The sequence below is a fragment of the Amphibalanus amphitrite genome, unplaced genomic scaffold, assembly GCF_019059575.1.
Source record: "Amphibalanus amphitrite isolate SeventyFive unplaced genomic scaffold, NRLGWU_Aamphi_draft 000763F_arrow, whole genome shotgun sequence".
In the NCBI taxonomy this organism is placed as follows: Eukaryota; Metazoa; Arthropoda; class Thecostraca; order Balanomorpha; family Balanidae; genus Amphibalanus; species Amphibalanus amphitrite.
The window spans coordinates 259,684-281,366 of record NW_024882257.1 but is presented as its reverse complement, the minus strand read 5'-3'; the positions used below and the strand labels follow the sequence as shown (position 1 = coordinate 281,366).

The 21,683-nt window shown below is 51.9% G+C and overlaps 1 protein-coding gene across 1 annotated transcript; it reads right to left on the bottom strand.

Annotated features, from left to right (window-relative positions):
* Positions 1-16,911: 16,911 nt before the first annotated feature.
* LOC122365776 (TATA-binding protein-associated factor 2N-like) lies at positions 16,912-17,259 on the bottom strand. Its single transcript, XM_043337302.1, has one exon. It carries the CDS (start codon positions 17,257-17,259, stop codon positions 16,912-16,914), a length of 348 nt encoding a protein of 115 aa, XP_043193237.1.
* Between the last annotated feature and the right edge of the window lie 4,424 nt (positions 17,260-21,683).

The window sequence follows — 21,683 nt, the reverse complement described above, 5'->3', positions numbered from 1 at the left end:
CCCAATGTTATGCAGTTTGTCGAGTATTTACAGTGCGGGCTGCCCATCTCGGCTGAATCTCTGTGCCGGTTGAGGACTGCCGGGTGCTGACTGCTGCTCGTCGTGACCGTAGTGACGGGTCGTTTGACGCGGACACTTGGGACGAGCGGCGTAGTAGGCGGGCTGTACCTGTCAGAGAACACGGACCGGAGACTGACGGCGCGGGAGGCGGGCTGTATGGGGGGAGGGTACACGGAGCGGAGACTGACGGCGCGGGAGGCGGGCTGTATAGTGGGAGGGTACACGGACCGGAGACTGACGGCGCGGGAGGCGGGCTGTATGGGTGGAGGGTACACGGACCGGAGGCTGACGGCGCGGGAGGCGGGCTGTATAGGGGGAGGGTACACGGACCGGAGACGGACGGCGCGGGAGGCGGGCTGTATAGGGGGAGGTACACGGACACTGGAGACTGACGGCGCGGGAGGCCGGCTGTATAGGGGGAGGTACACGGACAATGGGGACGGACGGCGCGGGAGGCGGGCTGTATAGGGCGAGGGTACACGGACAATGGGGACGGACGGCGCGGGAGGCGGGCTGTATGGGGGAGGGTACACGGACAATGGGGACGGACGGTGCGGGAGGCGGGCTGTACTAGGGGAGAGACGGTGCCTCCTGTCTTATCGAAACGGCATCCGGCTGAGGGGCATCATGAAACCGCATCGCTGATCAGCAGGTGACATAACCAGCCTAGATGTTGACCTATGAAGAAATCGAAAGAATGGACTGGTGGAAGAATCAAAGAGCTCATCTGTTAAAACGGTCGGCAATATTCCAATGGACCCTTCAGCATTTAATTCAGTAGCGTGAAGCATACTTGAAATATCACGTTAATGGTAGACTGTCATTTATCAACCAAGTGACATCAAAACCGGTTTCTGTCCATCAATTGGTTGTGTGACCGCTAGCCTCAGAGTTCACATGCACATACAGCGGTGAACAGGAGTAGGAATATCGGGTGACCTGCACTTAGGCATGCCTATTGCCCTTCCTGTCACCCATTTCACTACCCTTTATCTTTCTCTTCCACGACATTTATCTCTCACAAAAGTATATTTTTCCAGACAGTCGGCTAGACGGTCGCCCGTTTTCCCGTCTTCACAAGGTCAGCCGTCCGTGGATGATTTCCCAAAACAAACGTGTAGCTACCTACCCATCGAGTGGCGCCAGGTATTTCCTGTCGCTGCCATGTTGTACGCACATTCTGCCATTGATGCTATAGCCGCCGGAGGTGTAGAAATGCCCCCTGTCGGCCCAATGCAGCATATTTGTCGCTCCATGCCGAATAACGTCTCATGAATGGACAGTCACCGTTTCGACGAATTCGCTGCAGATATCTCCGACGGCCCATAGCGCCAGCAGTGTCATTATTGTTATCTGATACACTGCTGCCGGCCGAGGGGAGATCAAGTGGTGAGATTGTTTTTGAAACGCCATTAGTGTCGCATGTTTCATAACTGCTCCGAGCTAATCCCCTATACAGCGTCGTCATCTCAACAGTCGCCGGCGCGGCGCTGTATTCCGTTTTGATTGGTGGGAGGATCAGCTGGCCGTGGTGCTTCCAAGAAACATTTTGTACAACTCGCCTGAGCTGATCACTCTTGTTAAAATTTAGACAGATAAAGGGGCACATTGGAACGCACTTAAAAAAAAAAACATCGCAGAACAGTTGAAAGCTGCTGCTTGTTGCAATCTCGATGAGCTAATAAAGCGGGGTATTATCCAGAATACGTAATATGTGTTTCAATCACAGTGACTTGTCGCGTTTTATATGATTTCCAATGTCCGTGAACAAATGTTTGCGTTTAGTGCTGACTTAAGTCTTTTGTTTTATGGTGAAATTCAGACGGTTTCTCTGCCCCTGCGCTTATGCACCTCTCTGACTCTGACACTGCATAATAATCCTTTTTAAGTTGTAATACAGGCTATGCCGGAACAATTAAAGTACCCCGAACCATGTTTTTCACTAAGTTCGCTTCAAAGTGTTTCACGCCAAGCAAAAACACGCGCTAGCAATGTTTACCAATAGCGCTGACAACTGCCGAACGAAGCTCAGGCGCCGCCGCCACATCTCAGCGCCATCACACAAAACAGAGCCGCAATGCAGAACGAAAATAACCCCGTCGAACTGGTTTGATTTGTGGCCAACTCAAGCAGGCTGCCTGCAGCCCCAAAACACACTGCCCTCGGCGGGGTGTTGCCAGAGAACCGTTGAGTCGCCCTACGCATCTGGCAACTTCGCACGCGGGGCGGGAAGGTCGCTAGCCCCGGCGGAGGACGGTGGGTCATGTCCGTGTCGGTTCGGAGCGGACCGCCACATCGCTGGGTGGACGATACGACCGGGAACGGCAGATGGAGCGCCGACAGTTCGGGTGACGGACGGTGGTTTCTGTCAGCCGTCCATACACACCTAGCGTGTGTTCGGCATCCGCAACATGTTGGATATTCTCTCGGATATTCCCTCGGATATTCTCTGTCGGATAATTATTTGCGTGAAGACACGTTCGGCATGTCCAGTTTTAGGGAGACTTGTTCGTTAGACATTTATTCCCAAAATTGACGTTCGGCATCTCGGTGTCGGCTGGCTATCAGCTGACGACAAAAGAATCATATCCCCTCGGCCTCGACTCTGCTCTGAGGATCCTCTCCAGCGAGGGAAAATTATCGGCGAGAATTTTCCATTTTCGCGATACCGAACGTGATGCCGAATAATATCGGTGATAATCATCCCTCATTTTCCGGTTGCGGAACACGCGCCTGGACTCCCCGCGAGGCCTCCGTCCCGTATCCGGTCACTCACTCAGCGCTTCTGCCGAGATGAGCCGAATTTGGAGGCAGCCCGTCGGCTCCCCGGCCGGCTCTCGCGGCGTAATTAGCTTGCCGAGTCGAGCCGATTAGCATGCGGCGACTTTGTGGCGAGACTTGGCGTAGTAAGCCGAGATTTTCCATTATGCTCTTGACATGTGCTGACAGAAAAGAACTGGAAGTTGGCATTCGTAGGAGTGCCCTTATAATTGGTTGGAATTGCGAAACCGCGAGCGCAGGTGGCATAGAAGTTACAAAGTGGTCCAAAGTGAGTGTTCAGAAAAGATGAGCCTCATTTTTACACTGGAGTTTACAAACTGCGGTGTCATCAAACGTTAATCCTCTGATATGCTTTGTAAGTCTGTATTTTATTTGGCTTGGGATGAGGAACCAGACTGGAGATCACAGCTCTGCAGTCTGACGCTCAGTAAATTTGTCGCGAATTTATCAGCTTACCGTGCCGTAAGAGAAGCATACTGCCTGAGATGGGACGCCGCAGAGGCTTCTCAATCGGTGTGATTTATCGGCATTATACATGCAAGCTTCCTATCTCCATAATCCCTTTGCCCTCGCAAAATTCGACAGATCGGCTCCCTCGGCGCGGCCGATTTCCCGGAACTGGGCGGCTACTTAGCACACTGCGCGGCGCCGGCGGACTTCACACGGCCCGGTCCGGTCCGGCGGCGCCGTCACCACGGCAGCGTCACTGCCGGCCGCTACAAACACACCGTCTGTCCGTCATCAGTCATCGCCGAACGGCCTGCGTCACCGTGTGATGAGCCTATAGCCGGCATCATCAGCGCACCGTCCGAGTCGCCCCGAACGGGACGGAGCCGCGGGTGTGAGCCCGTCTGACCTGACTGTCCCGATGGCGCAGCGGGCCGCGCCTGTCACTGGTCTGCATTGGAACGGTGCCGGCTGTATCCGCGGCGTCACTGGGGAGGATCCCTGTGAGATTGTGGTGTGACTGTGCTGTCTGAGCTGTCTGCGGGGTGTCTGGGCTGTCTGTGTTTCGGCGCCCCCCCCCCCCCCTGTCCTGGCTCCTCCCCGCCGCAGCGGCGCGGTGTCGGCGCGGCCGCCCCGTGCGGCGCCCGGCCGCCATGGACGGGTAGTTGGCCGTCGGCTGTCGATGGGAGAGGACCGTGCGCGGCTCCGCGGAGCAGATCGGACGTACGCGAGCGCCAGTCCTCGGTCTGCGGCGCCGGCGCGGCCCCCTTCAACTGTCAGTCAGCGGCGGTCGAGCGGGACTCATGCGGTGCGGAGCTGGCAGGTCGCGGCGGCCGCACTGCAGAGATCAGTGAGTTCTGAGTGATTGGAGTGAACCGGATCGGAAACGGACCGCGCTCTGTCCGACCGTCGATCCGTCTTATCGACAAGTGATCGCAAATTTGAATAGCCGACCGCGCTACTGTTAAAGTTACATCACATTTTCGTCGTGGGACGGCCTTCACAGAAAAATGATCGCCTGAGTGGGTCAAGTCGCGTCATCTTTCGGAGTCATCTGAGGTACTGCATATTCACCTTCCATTTATCGGGCTGCAGAACCTGTAGCCCATAAACTTTCTCCTCCCGCCGTCGCCCTCCTCTGTCCGCGATGCTGTTCTCGCAGTGCGCGCCCCGCTGCTGCGGCTGCGTGCCGCTCCGCCGCGGCGTGCTCGCCATCGGCGCCGTGCTGCTGCTGGCGCACGTCGGGTTCGTGGCGGCCGCGGCCGCGCTCTACACCCTGCTCGGCGACCGGATCCGCGCCGACCTGCTGCCGCGCCTCTATGTGGTCCACCTGCTCAACTACACCAGTGCCGAGCAGCACGCGGCCGCCGTGGACACCACCAACCGCTACATCTTCATCCTGGAGCGCGGCCTGCTGGTGGTGGTCGGCCTGAGCGCGCTGGGTGCCGCCGCCTCGGCGCTGCTGCTGCACGCCGCCCGCCGGCGCGTCAGCCGCCTGCTGCTGCCCTGGATCCTGCTGCACGGCTGCCTCTTCCTGCTGGGCACCGTGGTCGTGCTGGGCGGTCTGGTGTTCGGCATCATCGAGGGCAACCAGCACTGGATCCGCTACAGCCTGGCCAGCGTGCCGGCCGCTGTGCTAGTCTGGTACTGGTTCGTCATGGTGTTTGTCTTCTACATGCAGATCCGGCCCAGCCCCGGCCGACACGACCCCTACAAGATGGCGCCTCTGCCCACCAGCGAGACTGTATAGCGGCGGCAGAGCCGTCCTCCGCGCCCCGCACTGACCTGGGATGAGTGACCCGAGCTGGGTCATCAGGCGCTCCGGTCTCGGGGCAAGGTGGATGCAATCAAAGTCAGGTTTGTCTGTCGTATGGAGTCGCCATATGACTCCCATCGGTCGCGAGGGCTGGAACGGCAGAGACGCTCATGAAGTGTGCTGTGAATCGACTGGTCGGACAGTTCTTGTGGATGGGCGGTGCCACGCTACCTGACAATCGTGCTGCTTCATCAGCCTGCCGGGCTGAACGGGCCGGTTTGCCTGTCCGTACTATCTGTGCGTGTGTGCGTTGTGCTCGACTGGGCTGTGCTAGCGGTAAGTTGTGGGCGTCTCGCGGGCTCTGAGCCGGTCTCGCCGGGCGTGTGATGAGGCGGACACCTGTTGGAACTGGCGCACCCGCCGCTGATCCGCCGACCGGTCTGTGCGTGCGGCGTAGTGCGTGCTGACGTAGTGTGACGCAGGGACGCACCTCGGCCTCTGACGCAGGCAGCCTCTCGCGGTGAACGCACTCGTCAGCGGAGCCCAAGGCCGGACAGGTCCCAGCCGACGCCGAGTGCGGGCGGGACGTGGTTTATTTATTTTCTGAAGCGTTCTGGCTTCTGTGCTACATCGCAAAGCTTTTGTATACGGCCCATGTAGGGCCGGCGCCGCATTCAGTGTATCTCGGGGCCTTACATGACACCGGACAGGTTGTATCGTGAGCGACCTGCCAACTGGCCACCGGCCAGCTCCATGGAAATGCTGCGGCGATGGCGCCTTCAAGCACTGTCAGCGCTCGGGCTCGACCTTTCCGTAGTGTCTGTGATTGTGGGATCTTTGTCTTTCAGGGGCCGCTCTTCGCTCTCCTAGCACCCAACGTTCATTCAACATCCCCGCATCCAAACACTAAACAGACCAGGGTCCTCTATCCCCAGTGTTGCTCCCTGCAGGAGTCTGTCAGTCTGCCGTTGCTCTCGGGAGTGCGCCGGCCGTCTGAGACTGACCACCTGTCCGGTGTCGCGGGGGCCAGAGCCGCCCACGCCGAGGGTAATGGGCGCCGGCGGCTCGGCCCGGTCAATCTCGCGGTCAGCGCCGATGGCGGACCGGATTGTGGGGCCGGTATTGGATGACCTGACCCCGATCCGTCCCGGCCCATTAAACGCCCTCGGTGGCCGCTGCGCCGGTCACTGAATGGGAATGACAGGGAGTCGAGCTGATATTGGGGAGCACATCGATATCACATGGCCCCGAGAAAATGACGCCTTTTGTTTGTTATTGCGCTGTTGCTTTTCGACGTTTATTTATCGTGTGGACGAAGTGTTGTGCGGTTGTGAAATGACATGGAACATGTTGCTTGGTGTTTCTGACAGACGAATACAGTGAACTCAGCTTTATTCTGGGTAGTTACTTTACGTTTTATTCGTCAGCCGCCCTGTGATATTATAGTTCATAGGCACAGCGTTAATACCTAAGGGCCCATATTGAACTTTTATAACGATTAATTGAAAAAGTGCAACAAGAAAACCCATGAAGCTTTGTGCAATCATGTACCAATGTCCCTGTGTCACTAATTTATGTATCCCTGACTCACTCGTGGTGTTCTTCCTTCGTCATTTTTGACCGCTCAGTCTGAGAACAGTGAGCTTATATAAGGACCCACCTGAATGATAACTGGAGTTTCGACCATTTTATGCTCAATAGATTCACCTTGCACCAATAACAAAATGTGGCACAATGAATCGCATGCTAGTTGAAAACAAATGGAGCTGGACTAACAGGATGCTAGCCCGTATATCTTGTTAATACCGAGTTACCACGGGGAAGTTCAAGCCCACAGGAAGTTGGAATGAACGCTGAACGCTATCATTCGTCTAGAATTATATTGCATTTAATTAGTTATACCTATTTTATATGCGTCAATACGGAGCTATAACATCGCTTTTAATCGTGCTAACTGGTAGATAAAATAATTTAATTGCATATCTGATGACTAAAATGCACAGCCGTTATTGAGTCGCCGCTGCTCCCCGGGGTCTCTTTGCCAGCAAATTGTCCTCAGTGTGACATAAATCGGCCTGGCCCGGTCATTGGCATGCAAAATGGGACTGAACGATGGCACCAGCGAATTTAATCGCAGGATCGGCCGCAATGCTGGACGCTGCATTTTTAATCGTGGATATATGAGAAACGTTCCGAAGTGTTTTAACTCACACACGACACCCGTTTTAGGCTGCTCGTGTAGAAGCAACGAGGGCGATTTGATGGCGAAATTGAAACGTTGCTGCAGCAACGTTATACCTACCATTCAACGGTTGGGGTTACGAATGCATGCGTATCCCCAGAAATCAGTGGGTAGGTATCAGTAATTCAGTATGTTTGTTATGAGGATGTTTGGGAATGATATGCACATACTCACTGCTCGTTGGAAATGAAATGAAAGGACCACCATTTGAATATATGTATCTTCTTTCTCTTTCCATTTACCATTTACATTCCATGATATAATAAATCCAAGGCCATCTACCAATAAGTAGGGATTCTATCTATGACATTCCATCATGCCTATTTTCACGGCTTACAGGCATGTATCTATCTATCTAAATTAGGGATCTCAAGTGTGCATACCTATAGCATAGTCGTCAAAATAGTTACGATCTCACGGTAACGACAGAACAAGCTGGTGCCTCAGCGCCCGTATACGGATGGTGATTCAGGTAAACTATCGCAGTAAATCACACGCGGTATTTGCTGCTTTATGTCTTACATTATCTAACATCGCTTAACGATGGAAAGAACGCCACAAAAACAAGCCTATTTTCTATGAAAAACAGTTAACTTTAAGAATTCGTTTCCTTCCTGTGCCTGCAACTGCTTAAAATGGCAGAGTAAGACTATATTGCTTGGAAAGGTTGGTAACTACAATTGTGTTTCCTGGCAAACAATTCTATCCACGTCACACGTTCGAGATGCATAGCCTAAAAGTCTCATTCATGTCATGGACGTGCCATTATTCAAAGATATTCACCCAGCTGGGATATTGGCACCATCGTGGGATTCATATCGCCGCTGCATCCCAAATACAGCTGAATAGCGGCTCGGACGAACCCAGCGGCAGCAGCAGCGGACAGCGACGGCAGACCGAGCTGTGGGACTGACGTCTGACGACATCAGGACCGTCACTGGCGCCACAGGGCCGTCACTGACGCCACAGGGCCGTCACTGGCGCCCTCAGAGGCCGTCTGACGCCCGTCACTGGCGCCACAGGGCCGTGAGACGCCCGTTACTGACGCCACAGGGCCATCACTGACGCCACAGGGCCATCACTGGCGCCACAGGGCCGTCTGACCAAGTGAGCCTGGCCTCACTTGGTAACTGTCCTGACCCGACCAGCCGCCCGACGGCTCATGAAAACGGGCACGATCCGTGGACACAGGCACTAATGGACAAGGTGGGCGGTGGGCAAGACGTGACACCGCCCACACAATTCAGTAGATATTGTACAGAGAACGGCACTGGACGCGCCGCTGATCTAAAGCAGAGTATTGCAGAGGAATTTGAACAGCTGTACATAGAACGTGTCTGGAATTGTCCTTAAAGGTGCTTGCTCTAGCATTAATGTCTCGTCGTACCTGTCACGGCCTTTGGAGCAGAGGTGCCGTCGGAAGTCGGAACCCTCGCCTCTCCTCCCACCCAAACCCACACTGTCCAGTTAGACTGAAAAACAGGTGTGTTGCGATTGATCAGAATCATACCGCGCAATTTACCGAATAGCTGATCATGTTATACCAGCCCGAAAGCGTCAAAGCTTAGGTACGATTCTGATTTCTGATAGCTTCTGAACTAATATTGCTTGAAATGCTGTTAATTTGGGAATATTTTGCATATGCTCAGCCCATTGGCGTAAGAGCTTCAGCTTAGTGAGCCATGCATGAATTTTGACAAGGAATGCGGTAACTCGGACCTGCGCTGCCTATTCAGATCACCAGCGTACCGTACCGACGTGTCTCGGGTGCCTATCTGCCTACCCGTCAGACGGCGGTCCTGCAGACGGTATAGGCGTGTCACGTGTCACACACGGCCAGACGCAGGGGCGGGTCACATGGTCGGTGAGTGGTTTACCTGGCTGTCGTACCCGCTCACTGGGGTATTCCGGCCGCAGCAGACGAAAAAGGCACGTGTTGTCTGTGATCCAGGCGCCAACGGTCCGAGACTGGCCACAGCAGCTCCAATGTCTGGGTCTGAGGGATCAGCGGCGTATGTGACTGGCTGGCGGCAGACGTTGACGCCCCAGAGGCAGATTTTGGCGCGGCTGAGGCGTAATGCACATTGTTCACAGAACCCTCCGTTAATCCACAGTTGGCTGGCGGGGAGTGAGCCCCCTCAAACCTGCCTGGGACCACCACTAATTGACAGCCGCGCCGGCTGGCTGCAGTCTGAGGCCCCCGCCGCGGCACATGTCCCACGAAAATCCACCCATCGCTAGCCGGGTGATCACAAGCTCCGAGAACTCAGCAGGGAGTTGCGGAGCTTTTAGCCGTGACGCAGACGCCGCCGGAAGCCGCGGCGATCACTCACCGATAGCCTTTGACTTTCATCTTGGGCGACCTTATGCGGTCGTTTTACATATACCGGCCGCCGCTCGGACCGTGGCAGGCGCTCAGCCGGCGGCGCCCGAGGACCGCGATATTCCGATCCATGGACCAGCCGTCGCCGGTCGGGATATCAGACACTGATCGGGAGATGTCACCGTCGGGCGTCCGTCTGACTGACCTGACGGGAGGAAGGAAAGGTGCCTCCGTCAGCGGCAAAGGAGAGGTGACGTGCCTGCCACACCCTGGACCCTAATGGCGCACCACTGGACCCGGAGGACGCACCTCTGGACCCGGAGGACGCACCTCTGGACCCGGAGGACGCACCCCTGGACCCGGAGGACACACCTCTGGACCCGGAGGACACACCTCTGGACCCGGAGGACACACCCCTGGACCCGGAGGATACACTCCTCTGGAAACATGGACAATGGATGGGTAGGACCAGCAAGCCAGATCAGCATATCTCCAGCGTTATTGAGTAGGTGGAGCGCAACATATACCTACGTTTACTTATGCGGTAACGATAAGTAACTGGCATCCTATAATGTAGACTTTCGCAGTTTACGACGGATGGAAGGGTTTCTTTGTTGACGTTCTTTGATAACGGTCATCCATTGGTAGGTATTGTTGATGTTTTGTAGTTTCTCAACTGGCATTCCTATACCCCCAGTAATGTGAGCAGTTAGGTGACGTGCTTCTCTTGTTTACTCTTCTGAGACCGATGCCATTTTCATGCCAGTATTCGCATCAATATGTGTCAATGCACGGCGCAGTATGTACAACCAACCAGCCGCTAATGCATTATGGCCATCGGCCGGGGAAAAGTGTGTGTATTTTTAGGTACGGGTGTTTGCGTAAGTCATGGGAGCTCATTTTACGTGTTGCTGAATAATGCATTTGTTTATGACAATGGCTATTGATTTTACTGACTCTGAGGACGAAGGAAGTTGATAGGTACAGTGACCGCTCAACAGTCAGCTTGACAGCAGCCAAACATGCAACAGCTTAACAGTCACTGACGCTGTGCAGCAAAACAGTCAAGCAACTGTCCGACAATTATATAGGCTAGGTATAAGGTATATGACATTTACCTATATGAGAAGAGGGGAGGGCGTAACAAATGCAGTACACTTATGGGGCAACGGTTTCGTCACGGCTTATTGCAGTGATCTCGCACACATTCCGAGAAATGCCACCACTACTGCCACTGTGCACGGAAGAGACAACTGCCTGCCGACCGAATCATGGATGGAAATCGGATACGCGATCTGGCGGTCCCGCCGCACTAAGGCCGGGGGGATCCAGGGCGTCGCAAGTCCATCTACGACACGTCGCAAGTTACGACACATGTCCCGTCGCAAGTTGTGTCGTAGCGAAAAAGGAGGGATGTTGAGGAAAGAGGGGTTTGTCGGAGGATACGACAGAACGTAGCTGCGACAAGGTTTAAATACCCACTTTACTCGAGAATTTAAAAGGCTACACGATCAGCTGATCCCGTAGTAAGCGTCAGTAAGGTCGAAAACTCTATCAAGCATAAAGGAACATTCGTCCTTCTGGTTTGCGAGCTTATGAGACAGCCAGTTCAAGCATGTTCTCTGATTCTGAAGCTTTGTCTCATCTGGGTGACTTGTGGTTGCTAACGCTCACGTGAGTTGCCATGAATTTTGGGATCGATCACAGGAGATTTGTGGCGCTATAGGGCATCTAGAAGCGATGCTTTAGAAGAAATGAGTGAAGAGAGTATGAGGTCACAGAGAGTTAGTAGAGTTGGAGATTGAGGTCACAATTGGAAGTTACAGAGGTCATCTGGGACACTTCAGGTCACGGAGGTCAACTTGGGGTCATCACAGAGCTCAATTGGAGACCACGGAAGTAATCTGAGACACGTCAGGTCACAGAAGGCAACTTGGGGGCACGTCAGGTTACAGAGGTCAACTCGGGGTCATCACAGAGCTCAATTGGGGGTCATCTGGGACACGCCAGGTCACAGAGGTCAGCTTGAGGTCATCAAAGAGCTCAATTGGAGGTCACGGAGGTCATCTGGGACACGTCAAGTCACAGAGGTCAACTTGGGGTCATCACAGAGCTCAATTGAAGGTCATGACGGTTATCTGGGGCACATCAGGTCAGATAGGTCAGCTTGGAGTCATCAGAGGGGTCACTTAGAGGTTACAGAGGTCATATGGGACACGTCAGGTCACAGAGGTCAACTTGAGTTCATCACAGAGCTCAATTGGAGGTCACGGAGGTCATCTGGGACACGTCAGGTTACAGAGGTCAACTTGGGATCACCACAGAGCTCTATTGGAGATCACGCAGGTCATCTGTGACACGTCAGGCTACAGAGGTCAACTTGGGGTCATCACAGAGCTCAATTGGAGGTCATCTGGGACACATCAGGTCACAGAGGTCAGCTTGGAGTCATCAGAGAGCTCAATTGGAGGTCACGGAGGTCATCTGGGACACTTCAGGTAACAGAGGTCAACTTGGGGTCATCACAGAGCTCTATTGGAGGTCATGGGGGTCATCAAGGGACACGTCAGGTCACAGAGGTCAACTTGGGGTCATCACAGAGCTCTATTGGAGGTCACGAAGGTCATCTGGGACACGTCAGGTTACAGAGGTCAACTTGGGGTCATCACAAAGCTCAATTGGAGGTCATCTGGAACACGTCAGGGCACAGAGGTCAACTTGGGGTCATCACAGAGATCAATTCGAGGTCATGGGGGTCATCTGGGACACATCGCTTTTAGAATTTGGAGAATCTTTTGGGGGATGCCCCTCGCAACGTCCAAGACCGCCTTTCTGGATTCGCCAGTAGTTGCTGGAATGGTGTTAGGATACTTCATATCCATGAATACCCCAATAAATGTGAATATAACATATTATGCACCATGTTCAACACTCTCGCTGGCGCGGATTGAGGCCTCATAGACGAACCGTTGGTCCTTGCTTTATAACTCGCGTTAGCGGCAACGGATTGCAACGAAATTTTCAGGATCTCAAGTTTCAACAATTTTCCACGTACCATGCAAATTTCGTGACCATGACCCCAATGACCTGTGACCTGTGACCTCTCCCTCAAGGCCATATCAACTTGCGACACAACTTACGACTGCTATTTCAAATTCGTAAGTTGTGTCGTAAATCAGGCACTTTGCGATAGACTTTACTTCTTAAGTAACGCTACTCATCAATTGATCCCTCCAAAAACGACTTACTACACAACTTGCGACACGTCGCAGCTGCGACGAGGCTTACGACGCTCTGGATCCCCCAGCCTAAGTATGTACAGGGTGTCTCAAAAGTTCGTTCACAGGTACCAGCCATGCTTTTTTGTCAATAATTCTGAATCAACAATTAATTAACGGTCGAAATTTTGCATGGGCATTCGTAACAACCTTCCTCAAGCAGCCTCATTGTTTTCAAGAGCATTCGACCCTTCATGAGCTCACAAAAAGGGTTCATCTCTGACCATGGGTCAGGCATGAAAATGGAGGTCGCAAAATCGGGTCGGCTAAGAAACTCTCTATTTCAGGAGTAATGGGAATGGTTAAGTCGGAAATGACCCATGGCAAACTGTCGGCAAGGATGAGTACAACATGATGATCATCTAATAAAAACGGTGGCTAAAATTTTTGATGGACAAAACCATGCGAGACTAACAGCGTTTTGAACGACCCTCGTACGGCAGCAGACTCGTGCTCCGGAAAACAGCTTAAAATGAAGTCATAACTATTGAAAACTGACAAGAAGCTCACAGACAGAGGTTACCCAGTTTCACAAATTGCAGGTCATCGTAAAACAAAGACAAAGTATCATTTTAAATTGTTTATTATATCTATAACGCTAAATTTTGGGGGAAAATAACACGAAAATCGTCAATGCCAAGGACAACTGACCCTTCAAAAGTGTCAATTAATGTAAATTTTTATCTTACGAAGTTTCAAGAGGCAGATCTGGAGCGAAAAGCTTTCTTTTAGACACAAAATCCCGACAAAACCGCACGATGGACAGGTTTTGGCCGTTTACAAAGCAGAACCTCTCCTGAGGAAAACACTCCGCAACCCAGTGAAGATCTTGTCATGGGGAATGATGAGCGTTTGGGATTTGCAAAATTTGCACAACGTGTCTAAGAAACAGATGGCCGACACATTCTTCTACGATATGCTGCGAAAAATTTGCCCCTGGCACTTCCCATTTGTTCAGGAATGGGGTTGTTTTGAAAAGGACAATGGTGCTTGGGAGGTCGGCGCCAGTCATTCATGAAGGAGTTAGCGCCAGAGAAGACCTACAAAATACTCACGGATGGTGTCGATGCAAGCTGTCAGCTTTCAGAGAGAAGCGGATGTTGCCGGGGAGCTCGTCAAACCTAAATCCGACGCAGAAACTGCAGGGGATTCCCCTACAAAAGCTTGAAAGCTGGTAACCTTTTATCAGCCTCCGGCAGCTGACGGAGCGACGAAAATCGGTATGGACAAATATTTTTGGAGATACAGCAAATAGTTTGATTTCCAACCTTCCGAATCAGTTGTCAAAGCATGCATATTTGTCTAGTGTGCACACAGACACCAAAACCTTAGATTTTTGGCCGGTTCTTATATGCTTTATGGGCATGGGAAATGTGTGAACGAACTTTTGAGACACCCTGTATTATGTCGGACGGTTGGACGGCTGACCGCCAATCACTCCGGCCCGCGCTCGCGGCCCAGGTCCGTGCATTCCGACGCAGTCCGAAACCGGCCCACATCGCTCAGTGGAAATAATGCAGAGGATCTTCAGATTCCCGCTGGATCCCTTTCCTCCGCTATGGGAGCCTCGCTGACTGCATATGTATCTCACTGACGGAGATTACCGCGTTAAGTCAGGCGGACGGTTGCGTTTCAATGGCCCGAACTGAGATCTGTCGCCGCTCCGACCGGTTCCTCGGGTGATGTCAGTCCCTAGTCGGTCCGTCTCTGGCATACATGGAGATCGGCAGCTCGGAACTCTGCCGCCGATCCGATGCGTATACCTACTCCCCCGGTGAATGTGCTGACAAACGTCCCGGCCCGGCCGGCAGTAGGTCGTCCGCGCCTCGGAAGCCAAACTGCACTTGAGACGGCTATTTATGCGCATTTCATCATTGTAATATGACATGAGCGTATGCTTTTACCCATCGACTGAGCCAAGCGCGACCTTCGATCAGGTGGTTGTTTTAATGGAATGCATTACATCAGTCAAAGTGATTGCCACAAAGCTGTTAATTGGTCCCAGACACCCACAGGAATGCGGGGATCGCGCATGGCATCACTCAGTGCGGTTACCAATAGGTATAGGTTTTCGCATACATATCAGTATGTACAAATACGATTTACCGTTAGTTTAAGCGTATGATGAAATTCAGACTGCTTGAGCCTCGACGCAAAATTATGGAATAAATGCTGTTTGATCGGCAGTCCCATACAATTAGACAGTAAGACAGTGTGATTTTCGTGATGGAAGTTGTGTGCCATTTGAAGTTATATTGATAGTCTCCCTATGAGCCCATCGTTATCGCTGCCATACAAAAAAGCGAATGAAATTTACAAATTAAAACGATACTGGTTTTGCAATGTTCAGGGGCACCTACTACCGCCTACTATCCGTCCCATGAAACGCCAAACAGAAGGAAACTGAATGGAGGGTCAGTCCAATCTAAAATCTTTGTACGCAGTGGCGTCACACGTGCTGCCAACATAGAGATCTGATATAGCTGCCAGGACCAGCTGCTCCACGTCGGAGCCGGCTCTGCCGCTGAGTCGGCGTCTCAGATATCAACAATTCATCGCCGGCTCTCTTGAGTGGCGGTAAATTTATCAAACCGGGCGTTAATGCTACATTATGGTGATAGACGAGACGGTAATGCGACTGCTAGTGACGGCCTCGTAAGAGAGATTGATTGTTGTGTTAGCCAGTTAATGCACTTTATTTCTTCCATTTATTAAGGGGCGAAACTGTTATCTTACCGAAAGGTTTTCCGTTGAAACCGTTATTATGCCAACTTTCCTAATGACCTGACGGCCGTCCCCACCGTGGGACGTTTTACGACCGTATCGCCAGCAGCGGGGCCTGATGAGACGCCTCCGATACCGCCGGACCGTCACCCGGAAACTGTCGAGAGCAGACCGGCGGCAGAGATGGATCGGTGACCTGGGCTGGTCGTGAAAGGGAGGGGGGGGGGAGAGAAGGTGACGTGAGGAGGTTCATAAAGGCTAGGAGAACGGCACTGGACGGTGGGCGGACCGCTAGAGGCGCAAATTGAGGGTGGGTCTAAGAGACACTTTAGGTACTTTAATCTCGGTGCTAGTCGAGTATTAGCTGACGCAGGTATGTGATTGATGGTATCGGTTCCTTGCAAGACCTTGGATGTCTTCATGCGATTCGGCAGTTGTAATGGGTTCATTGGACTTAACGATAATTGAACTCGGGTAAAAGGTGTCCGTGATGAGACGTTCTGTTGATAATGTACCGTTATGCGGCGGCACGATTCCCCCGCGGTGGAAGAGTGATTTGTTGACGGTCTGTTTGCACCACATTTCTTCATTTGAAGCACTGTAATTTCACGGCCGTCTAGGCAGATAGTCAGCAATTGGACACCATTCCATCGGGGGTCGGCGGCGCTGATAAGAGGGCTGGGGTTCCGCTCCAGTCAGCACATCTGTTGGGGGAGATTCAGGTAGCAGGATATATCCAAAAATAAATAAATACCACAACTCGCGACATCAAGGCCTGCTCGAGGCCTGGGCCAGCAGCCTTCCCGTCCGGCCGCGATCTTCATGAGAGCCGTGTCACAACACCAGCTCATTGGCGATTGTTCTGTCCGTCACAGGGACAGGCAACAACCGCACTTCCCTCCACGACGGCGCGAGTGTAACATGAATACACACGGCGCCCCGCCACCATCCGGACGGGGCACTCTCAGGTGTACTCCCGGGCGGCATCCGGGTCAGACGGGGGAGGGCTGAGCATATTGAACTACTTACGCTGAATGTGCGGCATGCGTTTGACTGCCATATTTGCAACCATGCCAGGTAGGCATTGGATAGCACTCGGAGTTAGAGATAAGCATATTTATTGTATTGCAACCAGTTAACATTATAACAATATCTGAAAGATGTCTCGGTGCTGAAGACGATTATGATTCACTCGGGATAGCTACAAATCACAACACAGAACATTAGGGTAACGCACAGAACGGCAAAACAAACTCTCCAGGCTGGATGGCGGGCGGCCGGCCGCCGCCGGAATTCGACCTCAAAGCTCGTGGTCGCCGTGGTGCTCGCTGCCGAACCGGTCGCCACCGAACTGGTCGCCACCCTGGCTCCGGAAACCGCCGGCATGGTCGCCGCCGAAGTCGCCGCCGCCATGGCCGTGGTCACCGCCGAAATCTCCGCCGTCATGACCATGGTCTCCGCCGAAACCACCATCGTGGCCGCCGTGGTCTCCGCCGAAACCTCCGTCGTGCCCGCCGAAGCCGCCGCCGTAGTCGCCGTCGTAGTCTCCGCCGTGCTCTCCGCCGCCGTAGTCGTCGTACTGCGCGCTGGAGCCGCCCAGCAGAGCGCAGACACACGACAGCAGGAGCACTGCGGTAGCCGGACGCATGGTGAGAGAGGGCTGGATCAGGCTGTGAGCTGAGGTGAGCTGCTCTGTGAGCTGAGCTGAGCTGTGAGCTCCGGAGCCGGCCGCGGGCCTTTTATGTGGCCGCAGGTGTTACACGGGACGGCATGTCGTGGGTTGCTCAGTAGGGCTCGTGAAATGTAGTCGTAAGAGTTGACGCAACGTTGGCCGCACGCGCACTGACGGCGTGCGGGGTCCGGCGGACAGCGCTCTGCGCCGGGCCGGGGTCGGGCCGGGGTGTGAAACTCGGCGTCACGAGTCCCGATGGCGTGCCCGCCGCGCGCCGCGCGGGCCAGCGCAGCTCGTGACACGGGAGCACCGATTCACGGGAGAGACACGTGCTGCTATACGAACTTCAGGCGCTGCGAACTTGCCGCAGATTGTCGTGATCCATCAAGATAAATGGATGGCACAATGGGTGTTTAGTTGCAACTTGCATATACCTTCAGCGCTTTTCTTCTTAGAAGCAAGCTCATTTCCTTCTTATGATAAATTGCATGGTTTTGCTGCCAATTTTTGGCTGGGAGCCTGACATCATCCTATACAATGCTTTATTCACTTACATAGATGACGCAAACATCATTATAAAGCCACCTGGACGTTATTCCATGTCTCGGGACCCTCTTTCGAGATAATCATTAATCTTTCTTCACACGCAAGTTCTGATGAACCGTGGATGAAGTTGCTATGCCTACTAGAACTCTACTTTAACTCTTATAATCTCACGATTTATTATGAAATCTCATTTTTTATCATTTGATCATTTAAAACTACTGCGGTAGGTATCTTATCTTCTCAGCTGTCCATATTATTCTATCATGCCGTTTTACCATCTCGTATGTGAGAAGAGAAAAGGAATTATGCATCTGCATAAGGCACGTAATTGTTCTATCAAATAAATGTAATTTAGGACATTTCTTCGCATGGTTGTTAAGTCGTCTTTCCAACCCCGTGGGAGCCCCGGGCGTGCCCCGCTATTCTTATTCCTCCGATGTCTTATTGACAAGTGGCGCAGCCGTTTTCTTGTAGCATCCATCCAGCCTGTCAGAGTCACAGCGTTCAGTCAAACGAATGGCACGCCCGGCCTGTATGTCAGCTCCTATTTTGCTTCCTTGTTGGAAATTCCAAGTCCGCTCCATCAAACAGACAGTCACAAATAAAGTCGTCGTAGCCCGAGACGTGACTCGGACAGCAGTGGCCGACTCTGGACGCTCCGTGAGGCGAGGGGGGCTGAATGGTTGAGACATGAAGGGTTTAATGTCACCGCAGTAATCGGGACATTCTAGACATGGACATGCACATGTGCAGGAACAAACTGATTCTTATTGCACCAAAAGCAAAACCTTATAGGTACATATGCGCCCTTCTCATCCTCGACGTAGATAATCAGAGACTGAGGTGTGGGGGATTTTCCGGCGTTATTTTGCCACTGCATGAGGTCGCTAACACGGCTGAGCGGCGCGGTTTAATTTGCCGGTGCCGTGCGGTGTCGTCTCGAATTACCTCTGGGCGGCCGGGCCTCCCGCACGTGACCTGTGTGTGACGGTGGGCGGCGGACGGGGCCGCTCAGTCGCCGTGTCCAGTTCCATGTTGTTAGAACTGGCCGAGCCGCCGACTACACGATACGGTACGGCTTCGTGCCCGAAGTGCCGACGGTCGGCCGGCCAAATCCAGAAACGTGATCAAGAACCCTAAAATATAGGTAACATGTTTGATATAAATGCGAATGTTATATGGCATCTAAACGATTAGGCGATACTTTTACAGTGAAGTCCCACTTCCCAGTGCTCCTAACCATTACATTTCAATCGAATCTTCTTCTCGTGTTGTCCCCGATGTAGGTAGGCGACGACATCTTTGATTGCAACCAGTGGCCACTACTTCGCTCATTTACATACTTGGTCTTACTAAATGGGTTTAATTGGCAAATATGCACTATTATCTAACCTAATGAGGAAAGCTAACTGACGCCAATCGAACATTGAGCGCCGACCACTGGTCATACGTTTACAAGTTTTACAACTGTCGGAGGCAAATCGTTAACTGTGTGTCAACAAATGCGGATTTTACCTGTTTCACTCCTCGATCTTTCAGAGGACTCAATCGTAAACATCGGCCACGATTCAGCCGACGCTGAGCTTGAGAATGTCATACACTTATTTTTAGTCATGAAACGTTTGTGATAAACCTTCATCTGGATCGATATGTCGATTGCTGTTTATTAACTGAATGTTCAATCCGCCTATCGTATTTCAGAAATGATTTGGTGAATCGTAAATAAATTGCTCACGCCAAATTTGGTTTGCTTTCCGAATGTCAGGACTGATCGGATAGCATTTGCGGTCTGTTTGAATAACGGCGCCAGATTCCCGACCTCCATCAGTGACCCTACCTATTGGTCAATATCAGTCCGACCAGTAGGTATACCGTTAGGCGTTACTGATAGGTATCCAACAGCAAAATAGCAGTGAACGTCTTTACCCTGAGCACTTCTTCTGCACGGCCTGATGCGATTATTTATTTCTTTTAAAAAATCGCTCCAAAAATCTTATTTATAGCGCTATGTTTTGCAAGGCTGTCGCCTGTCTCAGTAGCCAAAGGCGATATAAATGCTCCTGCGTGTCTCTAAAATTAGCGTTTGAATGATGACAATGTCAGATAGCTAGAGCAGGATGATTAATAACCAGCGATCGGCTGTCTGCAAGATGGGATGAATGGTGCGTCTGTGGCTCTGCTTCCATTGCTGCCAACACAAATCCCGCCATCTTATTTATGTACATTGCTAGTCATTATATTGGGAATAAATCCCGGGAGGGTTGGATTGTTACCATCCGCAGAGCGATGCCAAAACCTCGGATGTCCGAATATCATCCCCGTAACATTAGGAGTTAGGACCAGTTTTGTTTTCCTTTTAACACTTTTAAATATGCCTTTATATCGCCTTCTGTTTACTAGACACCGTCTTCATGACAATTTTGCTGTCATACCTCCTGCTCCTCTCAGAAACCTTGCATTATGTATGTCTCTTAGTTGATCGCCAACAGTAGCTATCTGTCTTAATTGGGGCTCAGAACAGAATTCTGATTGATCTTGTGGCTGGGATGTCCCATTTTGTCTAGCTAAATAAATTCTTTCCGATATTTTTTCCATTCATATTGGATAACAAGATAACATTTCCCACGGGCAATAATTATTTCGTAAGCAGACAATGGTTGACAGAAGCCGTTTATTATACGTAAGTAACCTACAGTAAGCAGCAGCCGGCCCGACGTATAGAAAATAGTCATTAGATTCATACCTATATCCATCTAACGGTCATAGGACAAAAAAGAGTCACATTCGTAAGGTACTCGGTACTTAGTTTTAACGGTGACCTGTACAGATTTCTGTCAAATGAAGCAGACGTGATGCCTGTAATCAAATGTCATCAAAGATAACAGTCACGTCGTCAAATGTCATCCGACCTCCACAGTCAGACTGTCACAGAGATAAATGGCACAAAACCAACCTCCTGTAAATTATCGTTCTCATTCACTTTAATTGCCTGCACTGCCTCCTGAGCTGCAGAGCCGGCTCCCCTAACCTGTATAGGGCATAGTGCGTATAGTGCATGGGAAACTTGATCTGTATTGCATGGAGACGAATGATATAATTGTTTTGTCTCCAGCCGTCACTGGACCCAGTCCCTCCTCTCCCTGCCCCGGTCCGCCGCTCCGGCACGGCGCGGTGGCTACAAGGACGCTGTCACTCACATACTCTCACCGACTGGTATAAAACTCCCGACATCAATCGCTCATCGGGTGACTCATAACTCAAACGCTGGACATCACTCGCTTCCTCGGCGTATGGGTGGCACTCACAGGGTCGAGGTTAGCCGATCTTTCAGCCAGCTTATCGTCCGTCGTCCCGGCCCTTCGTTCATTCATTCAGCATTTATTGAACCAGTCCACAACGACCGGGAACACTTTGGATGCAACCTCCTTTGATCTCAAAGACGGTGTTTGATGTGTGAAATAGGGGACTTTAATCTGGAGCTATCACTTATGAATCACAAGCAGCTAGGGCGCGTTTGAACGGCAGGGAAGTCGTCCGAAAATCTTTCACTATTAGCATTATCCATGTCTAATCTAATACGGGATACCTAGGACCCAGCCATTCAACTTTCAAGGTTTATGCTTCCGAGCTGAAAGGAGAAAGTACCTAACGCCAGCACATTTCTGATTCACTATACGTTCAATGTTCAGTGTGCAGTGTGCACTGTGCAAAATTGCACATTTCAAACATAGAGGCATACCTAAGCAAAAAAGCAATATCGTGTTCATTACGCTTATGTTGATGCGGCCGATAATGTAACACTCTGCTTGCAGCATAATACTAGGCATAACATATCCGCCACAACGCCGTATACC

Bases quoted from the DNA above. Each gene is read 5' to 3' on its own strand.
- LOC122365776 (XM_043337302.1), bottom strand. From the start codon at position 17,259: ATGCGTCCGGCTACCGCAGTGCTCCTGCTGTCGTGTGTCTGCGCTCTG.